Below are 17968 nucleotides of genomic sequence, written 5' to 3' on the forward strand. Positions count from 1 at the left end.
TAGTCTTTTGGACGCTGATTCGACTGGTTTTGGTCCGAGAAGGCTGCAATGCAACGTTTAGCTATTATTCCCAATTGAACACGGTTGAGAAAGTTATCACGTGCTCAGGCGTGCACCAGTCACCTGGTCACCGTCTCTGCCGGCTTACACGTGAAGATTGTTAGGGTGCTTTCCTGTCAATGGAGTTGAACCTTGGTGCGAAATGTGTAGCCTCCAGGCATGGTTACCAGGTGACTGGTGTACACATGAGCACGTGACCGCTTACTCAACCATGTTCGATTGAGAATACTGGCCGAACGCTGCATCCCAGCCTTCTCGGACCAAACCCAGTTGGCTCAGCGTCCAAGAGACTACAACATAAGGGCAAACCGTGTTCACCCATGTATTTAGAAAAAGAAAATGCCTCTTTTAGTGACATTTTCCATAAAAATCCCCATGTAGTAGGGCGCAATCACCCGGTTTCTGTGAAAGTGGCGCGTTCGATCAGGTGAATTGTGTACACATCTCTAGCTTTACACGGATTTGACTTGCTTGTTTGACAGAGACAAGGCAATGTTGTGACAAGATGTCAAGTGACAGGCTCAGTGCATGTTGTCATCTTCGGCCTTGTTCTTCGTCAGCGCCACTCCTACTATCTCATTATGTCTGTCTTTCCGTGTTTCTTTCTCTTTTCCTATCCATTTTCCCTTACTCCAGGGCCTCGGGCAAGCATGTCATTAACTAGGCCACGGTTCTTCTCGCTGACGTGCTCACCTGTACAAGACTTCTTCATCGTAACTGCAAGGTTTACTGGTATCGCCATGCTGCCCTGTGTCTGTTCATCACGACTATCAGCCTACGCAGGCGCACGCAAACACACACACACACAAACACACACGCGCCTGCCTGCACCCACCCACACACCCTCGAACACACACGCACGCGCACACATAAACATGCAGGAACACACATGTGCGCGCACGTACATACACCCGCATGCGGCCACAAACACCCACCCACGCGCGTGTTGCGTGCAATTCTCCCCACTGTTAATGTTGCTGTGCATAATTGAGCGTCGCAGCTTCCGAAGTACCTGTGCAAATTCTTCGGCAGGTGATGCTCAATCCGCACGTAGTTCGACACACACCTGTATGCCGCTCTCCTACTTTTTGGTACCAAATGCAAAATCCTAAAAAAATTGCCCTTTGCTCGTGTATTAAATATTGGTCATGTCCGCATTACACAATTCATCATGATCAGTCTTAGTTGTCACCCGTCCACTTGCATGTATACCTTGTCACCAACTGCTAGCCAACACCCTTCCTCAGCGAAAGAAAAATACAGGACAAATTAGTGTTGCCGTATTCTCTCCCTCCGCATTTGATCCCGTGTCCTTGTTCTTGTTTTTAGCTTTCTTTTTCTCCTTAGGCTTTTCAACTTCTCCGTACATGCACTTACATCATCTTGCGCAAACAACTGTAGAGTTACCTAGTTTAGCAGGCTGTATGCTTTCTTTTTTTCTTTAAAAAATAAATGACCGTATTGTATGCTTCCATGCCATGTTTTGTGACCGATTCTGAGCAGTCCCTAGTTTCGGTTTCCTTGCAGCTCGAGAAGTACATGTACTCCCTTTTGCTCTTTTCTTAGTGATGAACTCTGAATGGATCTGCTGCGCCTTTCATAGTACGAGGCAAGTTGCTGTTTGTTCTATTCGCTGCATTGCCAATTTGCCATTTTCTTAACCGCTTTAGCGCTAGCAAAGGTGCCGGTGCATTGTTTTTCAATTTTATCATCAGATTTTCAAAATTATTTTGTGCATTGCAGGGTTTCGACCCAACCTTATGTAACTACTTCTTGAGCCGAGGAATAGATACTCAACGGGAGTAGATAGCATGCTATATATTTAGGGGGAGTTCTAGGCTCTGTACTAGCTCTGCCCATATCTGAGCTGAGCACTGTCATGAGCAACCATAACTCTCTCCCAGTGCAGGCGGTGAGCATAGGTGATAGGTAACAAACTGCAATTGTTGATGATGTAGGTGCGGCTATCCACAGTCTATTGACAGTTGAATCAAAGTGTATACATTCGCACGCTATACTTGGTGAAAATCTAGCCTTTTTGTTCTTCAGTGCTCCGCTCTTCGGGGAATTCCTATTGCTCGCCACCATAAAAGAAATACAGCGCATGCCATACTGCATAGAAACTAATGAGTGATCTAAGGCTCTTTGTGCCTTGCCCCGAGTGCATGTCTTGTGACCAGGTGCAGTCGCCCGGAGCTGGTACAGAGACTTAAGAAGAGGACTAGCAAGATGTTGGGCCAAGCAGCTGCGCACAAAAAAGAACATAGAGCTTGAGGCTTATCATGGTGAAGTTCAGTAGGTGTGGTTCGATCGAATCCAAAAACTCTCTCTTCACCCCCGACAATACAGTGGCAAAATTTCGAAAAGAGTCGAATGCCTATAGACGCATAAACTGCATTTTACACACGCTCGTCATGGGGTAGATGGAGCTGCACCAGGTCCAATGGACCTATTCTCCTTGCAATGCATGCATTCAGACTTCTCTGTAATGTTGAATACCAGGCGTTGAGTCATGCGTTCCGCCGGGATGCTTCACCACACAAGACACCTAATCAGTGTGGCAATATGACTGGCTGCATGTTCACACAATACTCACGACTAACAAAGAGTAGAGACTGAGCACGTTCAGGCTGGGTGTTTCCTAAACACTCTCGTTCACGATTACGAACCGGGGACGGATGTTGCGCGCAACGGACGGTCCGGGCTCCAGTGGCGAGGTTGCAATGTGAGTTTTTAGTAGAGTCATGACAGTGATCAGTATTTCTTTTTTATTAGCAAGTACAGCCCTACGAATAATCAGGGAAGGAGGACAACATACATGACACCGGACAACAAGACAAAGGGAAGTAGGGGCGATATGCCGATGTGGTTGGTGAGGCTCATCCGACCGGAGGTCTCGGAGTTATTTCCGACAGCGGCTCCGACCTTTTCCCATGCGGCTGATTCCAGGCTTGCAGTCTATCAGTGCAAGTCACCAAGTGACTAGTGTAGCCAAATCGAGTAGAGTCGATAAAGGCGTAAAATAGGGCAGCAAGGTGCTTGCAAGACCCGTGGGGACCTTTGCCAGCGGGACACGAACACTCGGCATGGGTGACACGCTCCACGGTATGGCAGTCAGTGCCACTGCCGCCCTTGGTCTGCACAGACAGACAGAGCTGATACGCCCCTTCAACGTGCGTTTTTCGGGCTGACAGCGAGCCTTGTAGTGCACACTATTGCTGGATCACGCAACCTCTATTTTCTGTACGTACCCTCTCTCATCAAGTCTTGATGACTTTTTGTCCGAGGCAGAAATGGCTTTGAAATTGCTGGCTGACTTGCCATCTTCAGCAACAGTATCCAGGTAGTACCGCAGCATAGTTTGCACAGTGACCTCTGAGCACAGGAGGCGACCCGCTACAAGTGGTTTTCCATACCAGAGTTGGGGCTTGCTGGTCGTCCACTCCACCAGATGACACATGCACGACACTGCTCGTAGCTTGGTGAGGCGAAGCTGCAACTGCGCCGGATTCAGCCGTCACTGCAGGTTCGGGTCTACACACAAACAACATAATCATGACAGAGTTGGATTTAGTTCGAGCGTTCAGAAAGACAACTCGAAGTTTATTGGCATTGCACTTTCTGATAGCCGAAACCACATAGATTTCACAACTAGTTTCTAGACCAGACCAGTGCATTTCTCGGATGCTAGAAGGAAGCAGTCACTTAAAGGGGCAGCCTACCCATAAACTTCATATGGCATTCAATTGACCGTAACTTTGGTGTTTCTCAATGGATTTGAGTGAAATTTTGACCCCACAGTCCTGCCACTATGCTGGCCCTCTGGACAATATTATTATTATTTGAGGGATTCCCCAAAGGCCGAAGCCTAAATCAAGGGGGTCTCCGAGAAAAAACATGATTTACAAGTTCTTGCGCCTAGCTGACAGGCTTTCCAGGCCGTAAAAATTCTGAAATTCCGGCATAGTGCCACGGTGTGCGAGCCACCCAGGAGCCGAACAAATGCATTGTACAATTTGTTCACATTTTCTTGCCCATTCTGTCCATGCGCGCGATCCAAACCTAAAGAATGTCCACAAGCACCCATGGATGACGGGATAGGGCCCTTCAACGTGGCCCTGGAATCTGTCACAACGGCAAGAGTGGGCGTTCTCTCACACACTCCCACAGACCCAAGTCAATTTTTGAATTTTTTTTAGGTTTAGCACGTGCTACGAGGTCGTACCTTTGATACAACATCCAGTGCTGGGACGTCCACAGCAAGCCGTTTCCACAGCGCTGCAAGCCGAATCCAGGATACCCTCAAAAATCGGCAAAAACTACCACTCACGTTCCACTACTGCCTAGTACTGAATCCTACCTGACTTATTGACGCGACTCAAACTTGCAAAAGTCACTAAATCAACGTGAACTACAATAATCAAGCCACATATCTGCAACGTCACGAGGGTGCTGGCAAAAGTCCTGCTGCAGGGTGGCCGGCGAAGCCCGCCACCGTGCAGCCCAATACGTGGCTAAAAAACGTGATTTTTGGACTTGGAGCAAAATTCTGCACACTTTCGCGTCTTTCCATGATACAAGTTGCGCACGGTCTGCTCACATTCAAATACAGTGCTGCCAACAAATGACAGCGTGCAACAAAAAAATCTTTCCGAGCACGGGCACATTTTCGGCCATAACTCTTGAACGGCTGGTGAGATCAAGCCAAATTTTGATTTTGCGGCTGTTCATGCTCTTTCAACTGATGTAGCACTCGATATGAATTTACAAATTCGATTTTTCAGGGATTTTACGACCAGGCTGCCACCATTAACCGAAATTGCCTGAATATTTTTTAGTTTTTCGAAGAAGTACTGGTGAGTGTTCAAAAAAGTGGCGAAGCGAAAGTCCAATTTTTGTAAACGAACTACAGTAAAACGTGGTGTAAGCGACCTCTGGTTTTAGCGACCACCTGCTGTTGACGACCGTTTCTCCATGCACCCACAGTTCTACACATATACTGTGGGATTTGGTTCTAAACACCACCTGGCTTTAACGACTCCTTTTGCTCGCACCTTGGGGTGGTCGCTTAACCAGGTTTCACTGTATTATTGTGGACCAAATAGCCAACACGCATCCCCCTTTCCACTGTCAAATTTGAAATCGAAATGGTACAATTTGCATGCACATCCATATACATACACACCTGCATTGATGGGTGTACTTTTTTTTTTTTTTTTTAATGTTTCTTTGAATTCGGATAGCTCAACAGTACAGAAGTACAACTACAAAGAGTACCGAATAGAAGGCCCCGAGAACGGGAAACCAAAAAAACAAAAACAGCAACATCAAGTTACTGATTATGCACATTGCTTGAAAGCAAATCACAACAATGATTAAGAGTTAAGCTGTCTTTTAGCCAAATAGCCAATTTGACGCGGAAATCTGCGATAGTAGTGCAGGACTTCAGGTCGTCTGGTAAATAATTCCAAACAAGAGCCGATTTACTTGAAAAGGACAGAAAGCCAGACATAGATCTATAGCGATTGATACTCATGTTATGAGTTGTAGAGCCGCGAGTAGTTCGGGTAGACGTACAGATGGGAAAGAGGGACTGCAAGCAAACAGCCGGCTTAATACAGTAACAGTGGAAAATGAATACAAGGAACAAAAATACTGATCGATATTGGAAAGAGGAAACATTGAGGTGGTCAAGAAGTGGCGTGATATTAGCTTGGGGTGATGCGCCACAAGCATCTCGTACAGCGCGCCGGTGGAGTGAGGCTAGCTTGTTTCTATTTTTAGCGGATATAAACGAAAGGTATACAGGGAGAGCATATTCTAGATCAGGCTGAATAACACCGACAACGAAAGTACGGCGGGCAAACAGGTTCATCTGGCGGAAAGATCGACGCAGTACACCGATCTTCCGTGAGGCTTTCCGGACGACTTTGTTAATGTGTTGGTCAAAGGACAGCTTATTGTCAACAACGACTCCTAAGCATCTGGTGCTTTCCACTTCCCCTAGCGTAACATTTGACAAGGTGATTTGCAGTTGTTGCCTTTGTTGTTGTTGCTGACTCCCTGTGGCACGTTTGGGATGGATTTGCATGACAACGGTTTTGTCGGTATTAATTTTATCTGCATACCAATGGAGTCAAGGTGGTTGTTTAGTATCTCCAGTGCCGATGACAACTTGGCTTCGGAACGCGCCTTCGACGGATCACTAGAGTAGACTGTCTTGTCATCTGCGAACATCAGTAATTTTGAACCCGCTGTCTCCGCAAGCCGGGGAAGGTCCCTCAGGTAGACATTAAAGAGGGTAGGGCCTAAAATACTTCCCTGAGGAACTCCTCGAAACACTGCAAGACTTGAAGACTGGCTGACTTGCGTGACGCCACGCTGAGATCTCCCGGCGAGGTACGACGCAAACCAACGCAGGGCGCTTGCATGAACACCCATGCCATGGAGCGCAATGAGTAACTGTTGATGCTGGACGCGATCAAACGCCTTGCTGAGGTCGACAAAGGCTACACTGGTAGTCTCTCCGCGGTCCTGTGTACTTATGCAATGCCCTGTGATCAGTTATACCCATTTCTACACGGCTGGGATTCACATAATGAAGGAGACAGAATCACTGTCAATTTGACGTCACCCCACCCACTGTAGTGAAGTAATGAAATTATACTTCTACCTCGGACAATGTTTTCCCTATCTTTTCCATTGTTTTCTCTATAATCTTATAAAATCAACGAAGATATTCGAAGAGAGGCGGCGAAAATAAGAGTAGGCTCAACGGGAGTGTGAGGACGGTTCTTTGATGGGTGCCTCATTCAGATAATCTGCAGGTAACACGCCAGTCTCCAAAACCAACGTTTCCGATAGTGCTGTGTGTGCACCTTGTCAGAGCAAGCCTGAAACACACTCACCTGAACAATGTAATGCCACTGTGAAGCAGCAGGCCAGGACAATGTCGCAACCATCCATTGAAACATCGATAACCTCCTCGAGACACATCCAGTCTGAGGGGAACGCTCGTTGTCATCTTCCGTGAAAAGGACACGGAAGGGTCCGAGTACAGTCTTCCGGAAAGGCTGTTGTTGCTAGTGTTGGAGGATCTATTATCACACAACGGGTAGATAATGAAGATCTCCTCAAGAAAATGGCCAAAAGAGGGAAGATGTTTGGCGGGAGTACAAGATTGCTCGGCGTGATCGTAAAGCCGCTGCTGCCCTGGATGCCTCACTCACATCATGCTCAGGTAGCACGCCAGTCACCAGACCCAACGTTCCCGACAGCGCTGTGTGTGCGCAGAACAAGCCTGACACACGCTCATCTGCAGAAAGTAATGCCAATGTGGAGCAACGAGATGGTTAATGTCGCAGCCATCTAGTGAAACATCCTCGACACAAATCCAGTCCAGTGAAACATCTATTACCTCCTCGAGACAAATCCAGTCTCAGGGGAACGCTCGTTGCCATCTTCCGTCAAAAGGACGCGGAGGGTCCCAGAACAGTCGTCCAGCAAGGCTGTTGTTGATAATGTTTGAGCATCAACTGGGAAGAAATCCAGTGTGTGTGGAGGACTGGCCAGGGATAGCCCGGAACAAATAGGGTCTATAACAATGACCTCCGCAAAATCTGAAGTTGAGATGGCTGCCAAGCCTGAAACTTTTATATTTCCCAAGCCTGAACCAGTGATTGTAGCAGGTAGAGATGTGAACTGTTCGCCATCATTTTTCCCTAGTAGGCTAGACAAATTGAACCGTAGAAGCTTGTTGCATAGAGCGTCGTTTCCAGCCAGTGGGTCATCTGCCTCCCAGACGAGAAAGAGGTCCTAATCCATTTGCTTTGCAGGCTTTCAGAGTGCACTAGTCGGTCTTCTGAAGGAGGTACTCGCTAAGAACAAGACTTTGCAACGAGATGAGTCAAAACTCTTGTCAGGTAAGGCGACCGTGGTGCCTAAGTGTGTAGCCTAGCTAAGCCAGACAGTCCACTCACCATGATCAACGTGGTAATCAGAGGCCAGATAAGAAGCCAGGGACACTGTTGAGATTCATAACTGACTGAAGAAGTCAGGAAAAGAAACGACGATAAAGAACACACCACATGCCATATTTGCAGCCGATAATGAATAATCGAGAATTACGAGTCTCTTTGGCTTCTTATCTGGCCTCTGACTACCACGTTGTTCTACAACTAAATGGCTAACAGCGCTAGCATATCTTGGATGCGCACTCCAACAGCCTTTCAACTAACTGATACTTGCAAGATTCTAAGTCATGGAAATAACATAAGGAGTGTTGGAGTGGGCATCCAAGATTAAATGTCACGCACAGCTCATGAACTGTTACTTTTCGTAATGGGTTGACGCAGCGGAGCCAAGAAAAGGAGTTGCAAAATATTAGAATTTTAGTACTCTTGGGGATGAAAAACATTTTCATAAATCTGGTCTGTTTCGGTCGCATTTGGACAGATCTTTGAAGCAACTTTCGTTACTCGAACCCGGACGATTGAAATCTTATGAATCTTAGTTGTGAGCAACCTCTCTAATGAAATGAACTTTACTTACGTGATGCCCAGGTTGGTCATTGTCGCTTCTGCGCGTTGGTCTCTCCAATACTTTCATTTCGAAATACGTGTTGATAACAAATCGACTGCGGAAGCTCTTGTTGCAAGGTGTCACTAAGACTGAGTTAGTTGTAGCATAAACTACAGTGATCACTGGGAGAAGAAACAGCGGAACTACGGAGACTTCGAAAGCTAAATGGTTCGCATTCGTAGCGTGGCTGGTGAAGAGTGTCTGTACTGTCACTGTATGCACGGGCTGTAGATCTACTCTACACACGCTGTAGATGTAAAGGAAAACTAGTCTCGTACACGAGTACACGCACGGATAGTACAGAAGTAATACTGGAATAACTCAACACGAAACAAGACTGTCTTCTTCTTGACTGCTACGTTTGTGAAAATGATCTGCCGAACGGCAGAAGCCTAGTTTCCAATCTCGACTTTTTCTGACACGTTTGACTTCTGGACCCTGAGTTCGTGCAATCCACGCACGATTCGGCGATGCTTAGAATCTTCACGGACTTTGAAGCGATTATGGCAAAAGTCAAGATCACCACATCGGCAGGTCGCCCTAGGATCCCCATCACCACACACACTTCGCATGACATGCAGGATGCAGTCATGATGGATCTGTTTTCTGAGAGGGTGAAGTGCAGCGCGAGCTGACATAGACTGCATAACTATGATAAAGCACTCAAGCTCACCTAGATCTACAATACTCAATAGATGTACGTGACTCATCAAGCTGTTAACTATTTTAATGGTGTGACGTCAATGGGCCCTTGGCAACGTAGAGCACAATGGACAAACAATAATGGCGAGGCCCAGTGGGATACTTTGATCTTGCTCCTTTCTATGGCTTGCACGTACATGTACGCTCAGATTCTAGTCGTCGCAGGTCGTGCGGGCGTGCTTTACCCACGCCTAAAACCTGGTATAAAGGTGAGCGCGGGAACTAGCATTCTCGCAGTTACGTTACACAAGTCAGTAGTGAAGAAGAAATCGGTTACGTTTGGTGTTGATTCAATACTAGCTGTTTACAGTTCTGACCTGTAGTTTCATGAGACTAGTTTTGTTGTAGATCTACAGCGTATATAGAGCTGATCTACGTGCACTTTGCAATTTGAAAGACTCCTTCTTCACTGCTGTTGTATTCCTCGAAATCACGGTTTTCTAAGCTACAACTTACTCCGTGTGTGACAACCTCGAAGAAGTGTTTTAGCAGACCCTCTGTCAGCACCTGGTATTTCGAAATGAACGTATCCAAGAGAACACCGCGGAATAGTGACAGTGACCCTCCCCGCCTTCAGGTGAGTACATTTTCATTCCTTCAAACAAGGTTCTCAGCGACTGCTTTTATTGAGTATTCAAACGTCATCTGACTCTCATGAGTTTGAGGCTCGGCTTTTTTTCTTCTTCATATCTTGCACTCTGCTGCCGTGTATTTTTATGTTCCAAAATGGCTCGTGGGAAGATGTTGTCACCAATAAGATATTTAGCAGTTGCGTGTCAGTTATCTGGTGCCCTCGAGATCGAATGCTTTTGAATAAATGAATAATCTTGGTTACTGACACTATGTAGATAATGACCATCTTGTGCTTACGGTTGAAAAGGAATGTGCACCATACGTATCTGAGTTTGGTGCAGTATTACTAATTTGCTAGTTTTAGAGTTAGATAGTCAATGTGCTCATCTACATGTACATGTCATTGTACTGAATGTGCAGACAAAACTGTTGCGTAATTTGTGCGTAAAATGAGTAAATGAATAATCTTGGTTACTGACACTATGTAGATAATGACCATCTTGTGCTTACACTTGAAAGGGAATGTGCACCATACGTAGTTTGGTGCAGTATTACTCCTTTGCTAGTTTTAGAGTTAGATGGTCAATGTGCTCATCTCCATGTACATGACATTGTACTGAATCTGCGAACAGAACTGTTGCGTAATTTGTGGGCTAATCAGCGCAGCACAGAGAAAATGAGACCGAACGTGATAGCAATGAAATTATAAATTGTCCAAGGCCAGACATTGTATAAAGACTGACTTGTAAGAGCGAGTCGTCTAACGGCAACGTTCACGATGCCCCCTTTTCACATTTACACTGGAAGTAGGCCTGCAAATTTTACAGTGCAAATGAACTATCAGTGTACTGTTGGAGAACCAACTGGCCGGATGACTGAACAGCGACACAGGCGACTTGCAACTGTAGATCCGTATCTCCGACGCTAGCAACTGGTATAACTGCACTGAGGGTGAGTAAACACAGGCGGATGTAGTTGATTCTGATGATCTCCTTGCGTTTGTTTGTTTTTCATGGTTCAATCATAGGAGCGTGGCGTTGAAGGTCTAAGAAATTTATTGTCGAAGAACGCGTTAGCCCAGTCACACGTACCGCTGAATCCAAATGCAGCGTCATTTGTTCCTCGCGTACTGAGAGCACCGGACCTACCTACGGTAAGCTACCACACCATTGATCATATCAACCCATGTAGTCTTAGCCATAAAATACACCACATCCATCGCCTCTTGTATGCTCATAAAATTCACATCTTATCTATTTAAAACGAAACTCATATTGCTAGCAGCATACCTAACTCCAGCGTGCATATTCCAGGCTATAATCTGTACCGCAGAGACCTAGATTTACAGGTTGGTGGAGTTTACCTTTACGTCCATTCTGACATTCACTCAGTGTCAGTATCAGTTGCTGACGCAGGAGTGGAGTGCTTGTTTGTCCGTGTACGTATTAGCGCCAAAGGCCACGGAATTTGTTGTGTGCAGTGTGTACCGTTCACCCAGTACTGCTGTTCATTTTTGGGACCTGTACAGCCAGCATCTTGAGGTCGTAACAAGCAGCGACTGTAGACTTATTGTGCTTGGAGATTTCAACACTGATGTGCCACACCCTACACCCACTAGTAACCATCATTGTAAGCACCTGCTCAACTTGTGTGCACGTCCAAGTCTAGAAATGACTATAGCGTAGATGCCAGCACGTATTCCACTCTCTACGTCGAAATTTGGTTTGGTTATGTGACCAATGATGCCCTGTCTACAATATGCGTATGCAGTAGTAGTATGTATAGCAGACCAAAGACACACACACACAATACACACACACATACACACACACACACAGAGTAACACACATCCACACACAAAAACACAAAACAGATACACACACTGACACACTCACACATACACACACAGTCACACACACACACACACACACACACACACACACACACACACACACACACACACACACACACACACACACAACCATACACTCACACGCACACACACACTCACACACATACACGCACGCGCATACACACTCAAACCCACAAACACACACAGACACACACTCCTGTTTGCTTTGGTTTTTATTATTCCATTTCGCTGCCTCAACAATACAAAGTACACTAAAGTCTTGTTCAGTGTACTTTCGCAACAATACACATGCAAAATGGCGTTATATGCAAATGCAGGATATGTACATGACTGTATAAATTATAATCTATAAGTACTTCTGCATAGTTCTGCACAGTTTTGATTGATGTCATGAGGGTAAGAGAATCACTGTCAATATGACGTCATCGCAACCAATGTGGTAAAGTGATGCACTGAATTTCGACTGGGTCACTGAATTGCCTGTCTTTGCCCTTTGTTTTCTCTTGAATGTCGTAGAAACAAGCGTCAGATGGTGATGTTGGAGCATCAACTGGGTCACAGCCATCAAGTCTAACTTCTACCATATCCTTGAGACAACTCCAGTCTGCGGGGAATGCTCGTTGTCGTCTCCCGCCAAAAGGACCCGGAAGAGGCCGAGCACAGCCTCCAAACATGGCTGGTGCTGGGAATGGTGGAGCATCAACAGGGCCGCCTACTACCGCATATGGACGAATGACGTTGACTCCCACCGACCAACCTGGATCTAAGCAGAAGATGAGGGATAGTGATAGTGATTCGTTGCAGAGTGCCTCATTTCCATCGAGTGAGTCGCCGTCCCTTCAGGCCAGAAAGAAGCCTGAATCCAATCGGTTTGCAGGGCTTCGGAGTGCGCTACTCGGCCTTGTAACTGAAATACACGCCAAGAACGAAACCTTGAAAGAGAGGCAACTCCAGTCTGCGGGGAATGCTCGTTGTCGTCTCCCGCCAAAAGGACACGGAAGAGGCCGAGCACAGCCTCCAAACATGGCTGGTGCTGGAAATGGTGGAGCATCAACAGGGCCGCCTACTACCGCATATGTACGAATGACGTTGACTCCCACCGACCAACCTGGATCTAAGCAGAAGATGAGGGATAGTGATAGTGATTCGTTGCAGAGTGCGTTGTTCCCATCGAGTGAGTCGCCGTCCCTTCAGGCCAGAAAGAAGCCTGAATCCAATCGCTTTGCAGGGCTTCAAGGTGCGTTACTCGGCATTGTCAATGAGGTACACGCGAAGAACGAAACCCTGAAAAAGGGCCAGTCCGCACTGTTTTCTGGACATGTGCAAGTGATGAGTAAGCCGAACAGGACTCCCACCGAACAACCAGGGCACAACCAAAGCTGAAGTACAGATGTGTCCGGCCAGCCTGAATCAGTATAATACGCAAAGCAGTGATGTTATAATCTCTCGCCGGCCGAGCGGAGCGAGTGAGGCGAGAAATGATTTCTCGCGCACCAAAATTGTTTTTCTTGCGAATATGGAATCTAATGTGTTCTCTTTTTGTTGCTGTTCTTTTTGTCTGACTCCTTCAGTCAGTGTTTTGTGCCTCACCAGTGTCTACACCCTCCCACCCTTCATGTCTGCCCATCTTCTTCCATTTCTTTATTGGCTGTAGATATGTTGTGCCTGTTTTCACGCTGCCATGTTGCCACTTGGGGTTATACACCCGGTTTTTTCCCTCATTCGTGCGTCTGTCGGCGCGAGGTTTTTTTCCCGGCTGGCTCGGTCCAGAGAAATTAATCTGACGGTCCCAAGTGGTGCTTGTCCTGGCTCTTTTATGTAAGCTGAATGTACTCATTCTTTCCTCCTGGGGTCTGTCCCCCTGTTGCTGCTCCTAGTTTTCTTCTGCATCACGGTTCACGTCTGGCTGCGGCCTACTACCATCACTCTGTGTGCTCCTGTCCATGTTGTCTGGGTCCATGTCGTTATGTCGGTGTATGTGGAGCGAGAAGAGATGAAAACTAGAAAAACTGGCACTGAAGGTACTGAGGACCAAGCAGACTGCATATAGGAAGTGTCTTCCACGCCTGAAGCAATGTCATTAAAATTTTACAAGCAACCATACTGGTGCACTTTAGCCAGCAGACCACGCCATCAGGGGCATGCCAGTTTCCAGATTTGTCTAAACGGCAAAATTGGTTACCACTAATGTGCAAATGGAATCAAATTCAAGACTATTTTTCGAGGTCTGTTTACTGTCACCTGTGACTATTGATGCATGTCTATTCCTAGCTATGTGTTGATTACCAAGCTGTTTCTGGGTTAGCGCTCTGCTACCAGCGAATGAAAAAGAAAGAAAGAAAAGAATGCAGCAGCGGGGTGAAATTTTATCACTGTGTTGACCGTGGTTGGGAGCGGCGAGATAAGCTAGCAAAAGAGGCGAGCCTGCCTACAAGGTGGCATGACATTTAACATGGTCTATGAACTGTCTAATATTGGATATTGCTTTCATTTTCATGGGCAGCTGGGGCCAATACGAGTATGCAGAGAAAATAGGAGATTTGGTAAGCATAGTTGACAAAGCTCTGGGAAGTACTATGCCATTGCGAGTGTCCCGTGCGAAAGTAAACCAATAACTTGCTGAGATGTTCAAGGACACTGTTCAGTTAAGGTGGCAGACTACCCAAAAATTCGCTGAAAGATCGAATTTGTAAATTAATATTGAGTGCTACGTCAGTTGAAAGAGCATGAATAGCTGCAAATACTCTGAAAATTGTCCAAAAAATCAGGTATTTGAGCCACGTATTGGGCTGCACGGCGGCGGGCGAAGCCCGCCGCCGTGCAGCAGGACTTTTGCCAGCACCCTCGTGACGTTGCAGATATGTGGCTTGATTATTGTAGTTGAAGTTTGATTAAGTGACTTTGGCAAGTTTGAGTCGTGTCAAGAAGTCAGGTAGGATTCAGTACTAGGCAGTAGTGAAACGTGAGTGGTAGTCTTTGCCGGCTTCTGAGGGTATCCTGGATTTGGTGTGCAGCGCTGTGGAAATAGCTTGCTGTGGAGGTCCCAGCACTGGATGTTGTATCAAAGGTACGACCTCGTAGCACGTGCTAAACCTAAAAAAATCAAAAATTGACTTGGGTCTGTGGGAGTGTGTAAGAGAACGCCCACTCGTTCCGTTGTGACAGATTCCAGGGCCTCGTTGAGGGGCCCTACCCCATCACCCATGGCTGTTTCTGGACTTGTTCTAGGTTTGAGTCCCGCGCACGAACAGAATGAGCACGAAAATGTGAAAAAATTGTAAATGCATTTGTTTGGCTCCTGGGTGGCTCGCACACCGTGGCACTATGCAGGAAATTTGAGTTTTTCCGGCCTGGAAAGCCTGTCAGTGAGGCGCAAGAACTTGTAAATCATATCCTGAGGGCCAGCATAGTGGCAGGAGTGTGTGGTCAAAATTTCACTCAAATCCATTGAGAAAAACCAAAGTTACGGTCAATTGAATGCCATATGAAATTTATGGGTAGGCTGCCCCCTTAAAATACGATGGATCAGAACGCATGACTGTCTTGGCGACAGGATAGGGATGGGGCTGGTGGATGCCAAGCTATAGATCAGTAGAGGGGAAAAGAGAGGGTTTACAAAAAATAATTTTCAACACACGTTCATGATGTATTTCTAGTGCATGTACAGCAGATTTACTAAGCAAGAAATGCAAAGCAGTGGCCCCGTACAGAAAGATAGGAAGAAAGGAGCATTTATAAAAGAGAGCGTGATCGTGAAGAAGCTGCTGCCCTGGATGCTTCATTCAGATCATCCACAGGTAGCACCCCAGTCTCCAGACCCAAGTTTTCCGAAATCTCTGTGTGTGCGGAGAGCCAGCGTGACACACACTCATCTGTACACGCTATTGCCAGTGTGGACGTGAACGCCGGGTGTATGTCGCAGCCACCCAGTGAAACGTCGTCGACATAAATCCTGTACAGTGTAATATGTAATACCTCTTCGAGACAAATCCAGTCTGTGGGGAACGCTCGTCGTCATCTTCCGCCAAAAGGACGCGGAAGGGCCCGAGTTCAGCTGTCCAGTAAGGCTGTTGTTGGTACTAATGGAGCATCAACTGGGAAAAAACAGTGTGTATGGAGGATTGACCAGGGATCCCTTGGAATATGTAGGGCCTGAAGTTGAGATGGCTGCCAAGCCTGAAACTTTTATATCTCACAAGCCTGAACCAGTGATTGTAGTAGGTAGAGATGAGAACTGTTCATCATTGTACCGTAGTAAGCTAGACAAGGTGAACCATAGAAGTGCGTTGCAGAGACCATCGTTTCAAGCCAGTGGTTCACCTGCCTCCCAGACGAGAAAGAAGTCCTATTGATTAAATCGATTTGCTTTGCAAGGTTTCAGAGTGCACCAGTCGGTCTTCTGAAGAACCTACACGCCAAGAACCATACCTTGCAACGAGGTGAGCCAAAACTCTTGTCAGGTAAGGTGACGTGGTGCCTAAGTGTGTAGCCTAGCTAAGCCAGACAGTCCACTCACCCTGATAAACTTGGTGATCAGAGGCCAGATAAGAAGCCAAAGAGGCTCGTAATTCTAAAATGATTCATTGTCAGCTGCAAATATGGCATCTGGTGTGTTCTATATGGTCGTTTGTTTTCTTGACATCTTCAGTCAGTTATGAATCTCAACAGTGTCCCTGCCCTCCCGACTTTCATTTCTGTGCATCTTATCATTACGCGCAGCTGAATACGCTGGATGTGCCAATGAAGACCATGGAAGACCTTTCCAGGTGCTGACAACAAGCAGCGGACAAGACAGACTGGAAGAAACGGTGCAACTCGACACCCGAGTAGGAATCAGTATCAGCAGCTACTACACCTTGCTGATGATGCTCAGAAGGCGGAAAAACACTGAATTTCTTAATTTAGTGCTCTACTATGAAGCAGCATAACGTTAGATGTGCAAAGTCATGATGCCTGGTCCGCTTCTGTCCTGGGTTCACTACCCCGTGCGTTGCAGCCGCGAGCAAAACCAGCTCAAGCTGAGAGTTCCCTCCATGATTGCTTAGGCGAAGTGTGCTATTATTAGTACTATTTTATACAAAAGAGAAAGACCAAGGAACTACAAGTTACGCTGTACTGTCCACGTACACGACCAGTTACTAAACAATTAGCTCATGCGCTAACATTGCACGACACTGACCGACGGTACTGACGTTCTACAACTAACTGGCTAACAGCGCTCTTGCACATCTTGGATGCGCACTCCTACAGCCTTCCAACGTGGAAGGTTCTAAGTTATAGAAATAACAAAAGGAGGAGAAGGTGAGCGCAACCAAGATAAGCACGAGCTGAACGTCTCAGCTGTGAACGACGGTGGCGGATGTTCATGCATGTCGATGACGATACTGGCAAGATCATTGGACAATACGGTCAAACCACGATTCAAGAACGCAAAGCAACATTCCACAGAACTTGTGTGGCTCAAAAGATGCAAAGATCAATAAAAGGGGAAGCTATGCGAACGAGAATCATGAAAAACCAACCGCCTCGGTCATACAGCACTGTACTTCGACTATGACAATTTAGATGGACAATAAGCAGCGGTAACAAGCAGCAGTTTCACACGACGATCATTTCGCCGGATAGATAAAGATGGCGCATCAGGTGTGCAGGAATGGATTCAGATGGAAAGCCAAGGTTTAATTTATACAAAAGAGAAAGACGAAGGCACTACAAGTTACGCTATACTGTCCACCTACACGACCAGTTACTAAACAATCAGCTCATGCGATAACATTGCACGACACTGACCGACGGTACTCGCCACTACATTCTACAACTAACTGGCTAACAGCGCTCTAGCACATATTGGATGCGCACTCCAACAGCCTTCCAACTAACTGTTACTTGGTAGGTTTTAAGTTATGGAAATAACATAAGGAGTTTTGGAGGTCGCATCCAAGATGTCACGCACAACGCGTGAACCTTTCGTAGTGTGTTGACGGGGCGGAGCCAAGAAAAGGAGTTGTAAAATATCAGTATTTCAGTAATCCAGGGGACAAACATATTTTCGTAGATCTGCTCTGTTTCTGTCGCGTTTTGGGCAGATCTTTGTAGCAACTTTCGTTTCTCGAACCCGGACGGTTGACAGTTTGCGACTCTTCGTTGTGCGCAACCTCTATAGTGAAATGAACTTTACTT

At 46.5% G+C, this 17968-nt stretch overlaps 2 protein-coding genes across 3 annotated transcripts in view; both read left to right on the plus strand.

Moving 5' to 3' along the window:
- Positions 1–17968, plus strand: part of LOC135812051 (uncharacterized) — a 137030-nt gene that overhangs the window by 40364 nt on the left and 78698 nt on the right. The window contains exon 5 of one of the 2 annotated variants that reach the window (XR_010552743.1): positions 697–1780. The exons of the other annotated variant lie outside the window; for it this stretch is intronic. The gene's annotated coding sequence lies outside the window, so the exon portion shown is untranslated. Of the gene's footprint in view, positions 1–696; positions 1781–17968 lie in introns of those variants that run through there. 2 annotated transcript variants of the gene reach the window in all.
- Positions 9614–13713, plus strand: LOC135812718 (uncharacterized). Its single transcript, XM_065325980.1, has 3 exons — positions 9614–9919; positions 10943–11068; positions 12305–13713. The coding sequence occupies exons 1-3, from the start codon at positions 9863–9865 to the stop codon at positions 13169–13171; spliced, it is 1050 nt and encodes a 349-aa protein (XP_065182052.1). The 5' UTR covers positions 9614–9862; the 3' UTR covers positions 13172–13713.

Source organism: Sycon ciliatum, chromosome 3 (genome assembly GCF_964019385.1).
Source record: "Sycon ciliatum chromosome 3, ocSycCili1.1, whole genome shotgun sequence".
Lineage (NCBI taxonomy): Eukaryota > Metazoa > Porifera > Calcarea > Leucosolenida > Sycettidae > Sycon > Sycon ciliatum.

Excerpts from the sequence above, each read along its gene's own strand:
- LOC135812718 (XM_065325980.1), top strand. The coding sequence starts at position 9,863 with ATGAACGTATCCAAGAGAACACCGCGGAATAGTGACAGTGACCCTCCC. Across the intron at positions 9,920-10,942 it reads GTGACCCTCCCCGCCTTCAG|GAGCGTGGCGTTGAAGGTCT; the intron begins GTGAGTACATTT and ends GTTCAATCATAG. Across the intron at positions 11,069-12,304 it reads GAGCACCGGACCTACCTACG|AAACAAGCGTCAGATGGTGA; the intron begins GTAAGCTACCAC and ends TGAATGTCGTAG.